The sequence below is a fragment of the Coccinella septempunctata genome, chromosome 7, assembly GCF_907165205.1.
Source record: "Coccinella septempunctata chromosome 7, icCocSept1.1, whole genome shotgun sequence".
Lineage (NCBI taxonomy): Eukaryota > Metazoa > Arthropoda > Insecta > Coleoptera > Coccinellidae > Coccinella > Coccinella septempunctata.
In genome coordinates, this window is record NC_058195.1 from 3437314 (window position 1) to 3447395 (window position 10082).

Here is a 10082-nt window from a genome sequence, read left to right on the forward strand (position 1 = left end):
TCGGATCATGCGGTCTATGATCCTAGAGTACTCCGTAATCTGTTTGCTTCTCAAGTGATGTTAATCCGAAATACCCTATCATCAAAGAGCATAGAATTAGAGAAAACCTCTATGTCTCCGTCTATGTTCAATCAAAGAGTAAGAGTTTTTATTTGTGTTCTGTGGTTGTTACTCTTTGGTTCAATCAATAAATGTTCCTCTCTGGTTCAACCTTCTCTTCTGTGACGGTGATCAATAAAAATAATTAAAATTCTATTTAGTGTTTCACCGGCTTAAATTTGGTGCAACTAGTGTAAAGGTGTATTTATCATCCCTTATTGCTCACTTTTAATATCGGTTATCGATCGATATGTCGGACATTAAATCGTTCCTCCATCAGTTTTGCCAAAAAAACCAGAAAGAGCCCGTTTTCGAGGTTCGTCCTACTGGTCCCAAACACAGGCAGAGATTTCTTTGTGAATTACGAATAGATGGTTATAGTTACGTTGCCGCCGGAAATTCTACTAATAAGAAAGATGCTCAAGTTAACGCATCCAAGGATTTCGTTTCTTATTTGGTTCGTCAAGGGTTCCTGAATAAATCCGATGTACCAATTGATCTCGATGCAGGTTTGCCCCCGTCTGCACCGAGCGAACCTGCTCCTGTTCCTTCTGGACCTTCACATTCGGTTTTTGGACAAGGGATGGGTCCAGAGAATTTTGGTGAAGCATATCGTCCTGTGAATAGAGGAGGAAATGATAACTTCCGTCAAGATGGTAATTGGCATTATATGGACAGAGCTCAGGAGCAGAAACGCTTAGAGGAAGCTGAAGACCTTGACGTTAATGCCCAAATACACGGTAATTGGACAATAGAAAATGCCAAATCGAAACTTCATCAATTTTTACAAAGTAACAAAATCAACGCAGATTACAAATACTCGCAAATTGGCCAAGATCATAACAAATCCTTTGTCGCTGAAATGAGTTTCTATGTAAAACAACTGGGACGAACGATACATGGCAGAGATACTGCGTCAAATAAACAATCTGCAAGTAAAAGTTGCGCTTTATCTATCGTGAGACAGTTGTTCCATTTAGGTGTAATAGAAGCATATTCTGGTACACTAAAAAAGGATAAAGCTGCCAGTGAAATGACTCCGTTCGAGGTTAAATTAGATCCAGCGCTTCGTCAAGAAGTTCAAGATTGCTTGGACGAATTGAAAATCAAAGTTGCTTTTGCACCGTCCAATCAACCTGTTTCACTACTATCAGAACAAGTGTTGGATGATTTCGTAGCAGCTAAGCCTACCCAAGGGGGCGTTGTACCTTGGAGTCCTCCACAGCAAAATTGGAACCCATGGTTGGGCTGCAACATTGATGAGGGCCCTTTGGCTTCAACTACACTTGAAAAACTGAGTGAGGACTTATTGCAGGATATGAGAATGGCACAAAACAATCAGAATGTTCAGGAGAGTATCAAGGGTAGACAGCAGTTGCCTGTTTATTCTATGAAAGGGACTATTATGGAAGCTATCAATGAACATCCAGTTATTATTATCAGAGGAAATACAGGGTGTGGTAAAACAACTCAGGTGTGTCAGTTCATCTTAGAAGATTACATAATGTCAGGTCAGGGGGCGTGGTGTAACATAGCTGTCACCCAGCCCAGGAGAATATCTGCGGTTTCAGTGTCTGAAAGAATATCACAGGAGAGATGCGAGGACCTTGGACAAAGTGTGGGTTATTCGGTTAGGTTCGAAAGTGTTCTGCCTCGTCCATACGGTTCCATCATGTTTTGCACAGTCGGTGTACTACTCAAGAAGCTAGAGGCAGGACTTCGAGGCGTCAGTCACGTTATTGTCGATGAAATTCACGAAAGGGACGTGAACAGCGACTTTATAATGGTCGTTTTGAGGGATATGATTCACACGTATCCCGATCTCAGGGTAATTCTCATGTCAGCCACAATCGACACTACACTGTTTTCAAAGTATTTCAATAATTGTCCGGTTATCGAGGTTCCGGGAAGGGCCTTCCCTGTCAAGCAGTATTTCTTGGAGGATTGTATCGAACTGACCAAATTCGTGCCACCACTGGATACCAGGAAGAGGAAGAGTGGGGGAAATAAAGATAAGGATGACGATGAAGATGCTGTTCCGGAAGATGATGAGAATTTGAATAAAGTTATCGGTAAGATTGGTCAATATTCGAGAGTTTGAATCTATTATCCAATGGATATGGTTACGTGTATGTTATTGTTCCAGATGAAGGATACAGCGATGCCACCAAAGCCGCTCTAGCAAAAATAAGCGAAAGGGAGGTCAGTTTTGAACTTCTCGAAGCTCTCCTCAAGTACATCAAAGCACAGAACATTCCAGGTGCCGTTCTTGTGTTTTTGCCCGGTTGGAATCTCATCTTTGCGATGATGAAACATCTACAAGTGAGTCACTCATATTTTTTTATGAATAACGTAATAGATTCTGTATTAAAAAAAATACACCTGAAAAATAATTTACAGTGTAAAATGTGTATTATCTCATTCGCTTTTGTCTGATAGTATAATCACTGAAACTACTTATGGTTATATCCACATTTTTGCTGAAAGGACACCAACTCTTCAAATATGACCAATTTTTTTGGAATTTTCCACAAAAAATGATTTATTTCCCAAAATATTCATCTTGGAGAAAAACTGATTAAATATTCGTGACCTACGACCTCGAATTAGTAGAAAAAATGACCCAGCTCGATATAGCAAGAAGAATTTTTTTTTTTCCATTATTTTCGCTAAGTGTCTGGAGTCCGCAAAAAAAATTATTTTTCCAGCTATATCGACCAGGGTCATTTTTTATATTGATTCGAGGTCGTAGATCACGAATATGTAATCAGTTTTACTCCAAGATGAATATTTTGGGAAATAAATAAAAAAAATCCAAAAAAATTGGCCAACTTTGAAAAACTGTAGCAGCCAGAATAAAGGCACTAGACATATGCTGATTTTTTTTGGTGATAGATTGATGCTTTGCGAATAGAAAAATCCAACTTTCATTCATCTACCGCAAACAGTTCAGATTTTATGATTTTTTCCGCGAAGGTCCAAAATTTCGAATTTTCCATCGACCATAACTTGAAAAATAATTTTTTTCAAAAATATCCGTTTGCATATTCGTGATCTACACCCTCGATTTAGTAAATGGTTCAATTTTGGTGGTGATCGGTAAAACTATTTTTTTTTTCACATTTTTTGGAAAAAAATTTTGTCCTCCGATCGAAACCAAATTTATACTGTCTACTAATTCGAGGGCGTAGAGAACGAATATGCAAACGGAATTTTGACAAAAGGACTATTTTCCAAGTTACGGTCGATGGGAAACTCGCAATTTTGGACCTCCGAGGCGTGATTCGATTAAATCAAATTTTTTTTCTGCAGAACCACCCCGTATTCGGCGGGCCCCAGTACCGCATCCTACCGTTGCACTCCCAGATACCGAGGGAGGACCAACGCAAGGTCTTCGAGGACGCGCCCCCCAACATCACGAAGGTCATACTGTCGACCAACATCGCCGAAACCTCCATAACGATCAACGACGTCGTGTTCGTCATCGACAGCTGCAAATCGAAGATGAAGATGTTCACGTCCCACAACAACATGACCAGCTACGCTACCGTGTGGGCGTCCAGGACCAACCTGGAGCAACGTAAGGGCAGGGCCGGTAGGGTCAGGCCCGGCTTCTGTTTCACCCTCTGCTCCAAGGCCAGACACGCCAAGCTGGACGAGCACATGACGCCGGAGATGTTCAGGACGCCCCTGCACGAGCTGGCCTTGAGTATCAAGTTGTTGAGGTTAGGTTCCATCGGGCATTTCTTGAGTAAGGTGAGATACGCTTTTTTTTTCTGAAAATTCTGTTGGTATTGATGGAAAACTTCGATTAGGCCATAGAGCCACCACCATTGGATGCTGTGATCGAGGCCGAGGTCCTGTTGCGTGAAATGAAGTGCTTGGACGCCAACGACGAGCTGACGCCGTTGGGACGTATCATAGCCAAGCTGCCCATAGAGCCGCGGCTCGGTAAGATGATGGTTTTAGGTTGCATCTTCATGTGTGGAGCTCCGCTGGCCACTATGGCGGCCAATTCTACCACTTTCCCCGAGATATTCCAGATGGAGATGGGGCAGAGGAGGCTGAGCAACCACCAGAGGGCGCTGGCGGGCGATAGGCATTCCGACCACGTGGCCATGTTGACGGCTTTCGAGCTGTGGGACAGGGCGAGGCAGGGGGGTGAAGAGGCCGAGATAAGGTTTTGCGAGTACAAAGGTAAGATCGGGATGGAAGATGTTGGTTAGGGCGCTTATAAATTGACTCTTGAGATTTTTTTACGTTGAATAATTTGACCATTGGAATCTATGGAATATTGAGGCTTAATGTGTTGAGAAAGAATGGCTCTGTCAATGGCAGCAAAATATTGCAGTTGACCTACTGGGAAGTAGGCCTTGAAAGTCCAGATGCAGCTTAAATCTAGACACAGAAAATCTTTAATAATTTCTGTAGTTTCAGTCACAGAACACAAAATTCAAATTATCTTTGGTCAGTGCACAGATTGACATATAAGAGCTCTATAGATCACTGTTTATTCAAATACCAACCTGAACTCCGCAACACATAATCTTAACCTATTGGCTATTACCAACTTAAATTCGATTTTCCATAGCCATCCGAGATACAATCATTCTTGAATGGACTGAATGTATGTAAATTCAAATTCTTTTTTTTTTTCAGTTTGACAGGTGAATGTGTCAGTTTAATTGACAGATTGACCTGTCTGGTTCGATCAATTTTCAGTGCAACGGCAGTTTTGGGTTTTGGCCATGACAAAACCCAAAACTCTCGTTGGACTGAAAAAAGTATTAATTTTTTGTTTCTAAATAGTTTGGTTTATGATATGGTAAATCAAATTATCTAGCTATTTTGTTGCGAAAAATCGAAATGTACTGAAAGTTTTCAAGATATTCCTGTGAGGAATTTCCTGAAATATTCCATTCTTACATGTATGACAATAAAATTTGGACGATAGACTGATATATCAACATAAATTGATTTATCAGACTATCAATGTTTGTTGTGACACTATTCAGATTTGACGTTTCTTCTGTGACAAATGACAGATGAAACGTCAAAACTGTTAGTGATGGCCGTGAGCGCCATCTCATGAAACAATTATTGAATTCTCAACTCAATCCTTCTTTATTTCATAAAAGTCTGTGAAATAAGGTGGTTTAACAATTCAATCATTATTTGATGAACCGGCGTAAACGGTCATAAGAGTTCTTAGATGAAGTCTCTGTAGTAGGAAGGGATACCACGATTTTTCTTCGGATTTTCAAAGATGCGAGACCGAGAATTCCACAAATTTTCGGGAAATTTTTGGAATTCTGCGATTATGTTTTTTCGACGAGAGAGAAGATGCAACCTATTTCAGTTCTCAGACGAATAATTTAAGATTTTTCTTGTTGGGAAATGTTTACGACTCATTTCCCTGGGTGTAAGGGAGTTTGATCGATTCGAAGTTGTAATAAAGCCCATTAGTCGATCTATTTTTTCAGAAGCAGGTAGCATCTTCATTCTTCAGAAGGGTTTGCAACCTCAGGTAGCGCTGGCTTTTTGAAGGAAGATCTGGTATCTCATCGTGTGGATAAGTTGTTCTCTCCTCCAATATTCCGTCTTTTTTCTTAGGTATTAGCATGCCCACCATGAGGGTCACTTGGGAGGCCAAGTATCAGCTGCAACAGATCCTACAGAACTGCGGCATTCCCGAGGAAGCCATGTCCCCCATACCGATGGAAACTGTAGGCCCCGATCCGAAATTAGACGTTGTGATGTCCTTGATGTGTTACGGTTTATACCCGAACGTATGTTATCACAAGGAGAAAAGGAAGGTGCTCACCACCGAGAGTAAATCCGCCTTGATCCACAAAACATCCGTGAACTGCTCCAACTTGGAGCAGAAGTTCCCCTACCCCTTCTTCGTGTTCGGCGAGAAGATCCGTACCAAGGCGGTATCCTGCAAGCAGATGTCTATGGTCACCCCCCTCCATCTACTCCTTTTCGGCTCTAGAAAAGTAGAGTGGGTGGACAATATGGTAAGGCTGGACAATTGGATCAATCTGAACATGAACCCTGAAGAAGCCGCTGAAATAGTGGCTCTACGACCCGCACTGGAGAGTCTGGTGGTTAGGTCTTCGAAGGAACCTGAATCCATCTTGGAGATGGGTCCGAGCGATCAGAAGGTGATCTCGGTCATCAAGAAACTCTGCGAGCTGAACGCGGGCAGCTACGGCATCACGAGGGAGGCCAGCGGGGCAGATTTTCAGAACAGGAGGCCGCCCAGAGGCCACAGTTTGGGGGGTTACAGCGGGCCTTCGCCCAAGTACTCGAGGGGTAGGGGTGGATTCAGGGGAGCGAGAGGTGGCGGTGGTTACGGCGGAGGAAACGGTTACGGGGGTAGGGGAGGTTACGGCGGTGGTGGGAACAGTTACGGAGGAAGGGGAGGTTTTGGAGGTAGGGGTGGTTACGGTGGTGGAGGTTTTGGGGGCAGAGGAGGTTTTGGTGCCGGAAGGGGAGGTTTTGGTGCCGAAAGGGGAGGTTTTGGTGGCGAAAGGGGAGGTTTTGGTGGCGAAAGGGGAGGTTTTGGTGGCGAAAGGGGAGGTTACGGTGGGTATGGAGGTGGTTATTGAGTGTAAATATTAAGTTAGTATTAATTTGACTGATGTGATTTTCATTTGTGAAATATTTTCTGAAATAAATGAAGCATTTTCCTTTTTTTTTGTGTTTTTCAATTTGGAACCTTCAGGTAAAATTGTAACAGCGATAACAAGTATTTAAAATCGAGTTTTCATTGATTTAATCATCGAGCAAGCATAAAAGAATGATAACGTGGGAGAAAATACAATATTATACAACTATTAGCCGAAGATCAAAAAGAAAATATAAATAAAAGTCTGGTGGATTAAAAAAATAATAGAGAATGCAATAAGTTGAGAAATTCAATCAGTCTGGTGGTTGATTTCATTTCATAGTAAGAAATTGAGAAAAACTATAGAAAATTGTAATGGGGAATACTCCTTCTGGCGAAAATGATTTATTTTTTATGAAATATCTTTGAATCGTCACATTTTGAAGTAACCGTTTCCCAAAATAATTATTTTAAGCACTTAAAAATGGGTATTTAAAATTTAAAAAGTTTCATTTCAATTGCACAAGTTGGCAACATCGACTAAAATATGCCTTTATAATAAAGGACGACAAATACATTATCTTGATGAGATAGACAAAGATGGCTGTGTATGAAGTCTGCGACGAACGAGGAAGGTCGTAAAATTTTATGGGATTTTTATGGCCGGTTGCAGTTGAGGCTCGCCAGGAAGTCAACAGCTGTTATTTTATAAACAAGCTGATTGGACATTTTCTTTTTATTTTCTATTAGGCGCTGTTGCCAAATCGTAAACCTGAAACGAAGCGATTTAGATTTTAAAACCTCATATTTAAAGAATGATTTTGAACAGTTTCCGCGATGCATTTGAAAAAATCATGAATGAAACTCATAATTATTCAGTTTAAAATTGCATATGCAGTGATAACCCGAATTCAGGAGAATTCCCCATTACAGCCTAGAGTTACCACTGCAAGAACTTCGAAAGCTTCTGGCTCTGTTTACCGGATAATAACAAACAAAAAAACAAATAAAAATTCATAACTTTTATTTGAAAAAAATACTACATAGTGAAAATTCGATCCTTAAAACAGGAATAAATAAAAGAAAATTATAAGTAATTGAAAATTACACAATAAAAACAGACAAGGTAAAAATAACGAAGTTCAGTAACATGGAAAATGGCTAAATTCTGCACAATCCACAATAACTTCACTTTGGAGATAACGCCGCTTCATTGTAATTTATTACTTTTAGATTTCTCCTACTTCTTCCAGTAACTCCGTTCTGCACATCTACAGGGGTATTTTTTCTAGGACTAGTTTTATTATCAGAATTCTCCTTCGTTACTTTCTTCCTAGTTGATACAGTCTTGACTCCATTCTCCAATTTTTTCATGGCTATCGCCCTCATTTCCGGGGTGTAACCATCAAAATCATCTCCGGCAACAGTTTCTTCAGTCTTTTTTGGTTTTGCTTTTCTGACTTTTGAAGTTACTGCTGCAACTTTTTTCTTTTCAATTTTTCCATCATCATCTTCGTTGTCTGATTTTTCATCATCTTCTTTAGCTTTTTTGTATTTTCTCTTGATGTTTTCGCTGTGATCACTCTTCCGTTTCGGTGACGTTTGCCTAATACTGAAAACCAAAGGTGTTCCCAACTTGTCCCCATTCTTCTCTATCTCCTTGATGAATAATTTCCTTATTTTTTCATAGTCTGGTTTTTGGTCGAACGATAAGTTGTTTATATATTTCAAAAACTCAGCTAAACATGCTGGAAACGAAATGGTTAGAGATGACAATTTTCATTTGTTGACCCAGAAAACTTACTTGGTACATTTCTAGGTCCGAAACAGCTCTTCAACAATTTTTCAACGTCACCCATATACTCTTCCTTTTTTTCTTGTACTTTAACGGGATTTGACAAATCCCGTTCCCAAGGTAAAGTACAGCCTAACCATTGGATCAAATTATATGCCAATATTTCGAAATCTCCTCTTCTAGTGGGAACTGAAACAATTACGAATAATATGGCGAAATGGATGATGACTGAAAATTAAGAAGAAGAAGAACGAAGAACCCTAAGATTACCTCCTTGATGTGCATCTCTACTCAAATATTCTATGGTCCCATCATGAGCCTTTTTAGGATTTGGTTTAAATTCAACCCCTGTTTGATATTTTGTAGCAAGTCCAAAATCTACTAAATAAATTTGGTTCTGAGAATCTTTAGATAAGCCTAACAAGATATTTGCTCCTTTGATGTCCCCATGTATATAGCCATGTTCGTGTATGTATTCTAAAACGTCTAACTGAAAATGTTTCATTAGATGTTTTCAGGATATGTGCTGCATAATTCAACTTACTATCTGAACTGCTATTTTAAATACTGTTGTGTTGGGGAAAGTTCGTTTGTTTTTCAGGAATAATTTCCATATATCTTCACCAAATTTATGCATTACCAAAAACCTATATTTCTGATTATTATGCTCGTGAGATCCTGATCCAAGATAAGTTGGCATTCCTAGTATTTTGAGTTTCTTTTTATTTTTGAATTCTTCAACTGAAAAATATGACCTGTAGAAATAATGTATTGAGTTTATGAACTGAATATCATTCTTTCGAGTCTTGGAAAGGGACTTCAATATCATATATACATAAAATAATCGATCTAATATGTGAAAACATTCTACCTTCTTGCGGCTTAGCATTTCTAATATAAAAGTTGATTTCTACGAACAGCGGGCCATTTTCATGTGGTTCCTAAAAACTTATATTATTTCCTTCCCAACAATTCATAAGTAACTTACAATTTTTACTACGAAAGGAAAACTCGCACTTTTAGAATCTGCTTCTTGTGCTGAATAAATCTCCCCAAAACCTCCTTGTCCAATGGAGGCTCCGATTTTCCATTTCTTCTTTGCAATATCTACTAAAATTTCTCCTTTAGGAATAGGATCAGGTAGTTTATATCCATTAGCTCCCTTTTTTTTAGGAACTTGTTTAGCCATATTATTTGAAGTAAGCAATAAAAAAAAAGGTAAAACTAGTATTATTCTATCAATTTTCCATTAATTCAAGCTACTCAATGAAATTTCCAGTAAAATTTTCTTGAACGTTTATTTTAATTCAGGTTATTTATCTGACAAAAAATAAAAGACCCGCGCATCACCGATTTATTTGTGTTCTGTGGTAGCGACTAGCATAGAAATACCAACGACTAGCGACGTAAAAATAAGCAAAGATTATAGAGTAAGGTCGGGTTACTCCAGAGACAGGTTGCCTCTGGGTTACTCTGTAATCTTTGGATATTATTGTTCTGTGGTAATAAATCTATGATAGCACCACAGAACACTAACTAGGCGCTTTCGTTTTGGTGTTTCCATAGACATAGAGA

General features: G+C 39.4%; 2 protein-coding genes across 2 annotated transcripts; one reads left to right on the forward strand and one right to left on the reverse strand.

Annotated features, from left to right (window-relative positions):
* Nucleotides 1-193: 193 nt before the first annotated feature.
* On the forward strand, nt 194-6801 carry LOC123316827 (dosage compensation regulator). The gene is made up of 5 exons (XM_044903075.1): nt 194-2171; nt 2246-2421; nt 3412-3855; nt 3915-4296; nt 5713-6801. Exons 1-5 carry the CDS (start codon nt 350-352, stop codon nt 6711-6713), a joined length of 3825 nt encoding a protein of 1274 aa, XP_044759010.1. The 5' UTR covers nt 194-349; the 3' UTR covers nt 6714-6801.
* Nucleotides 6802-7719: 918 nt separating this feature from the next.
* On the reverse strand, nt 7720-9851 carry LOC123316580 (serine/threonine-protein kinase VRK1). The gene is made up of 6 exons (XM_044902728.1): nt 9496-9851; nt 9379-9448; nt 9052-9248; nt 8778-8997; nt 8517-8696; nt 7720-8460 (listed from the first exon to the last, which is right to left on the reverse strand). Exons 1-6 carry the CDS (start codon nt 9694-9696, stop codon nt 7901-7903), a joined length of 1428 nt encoding a protein of 475 aa, XP_044758663.1. The 5' UTR covers nt 9697-9851; the 3' UTR covers nt 7720-7900.
* Between the last annotated feature and the right edge of the window lie 231 nt (nt 9852-10082).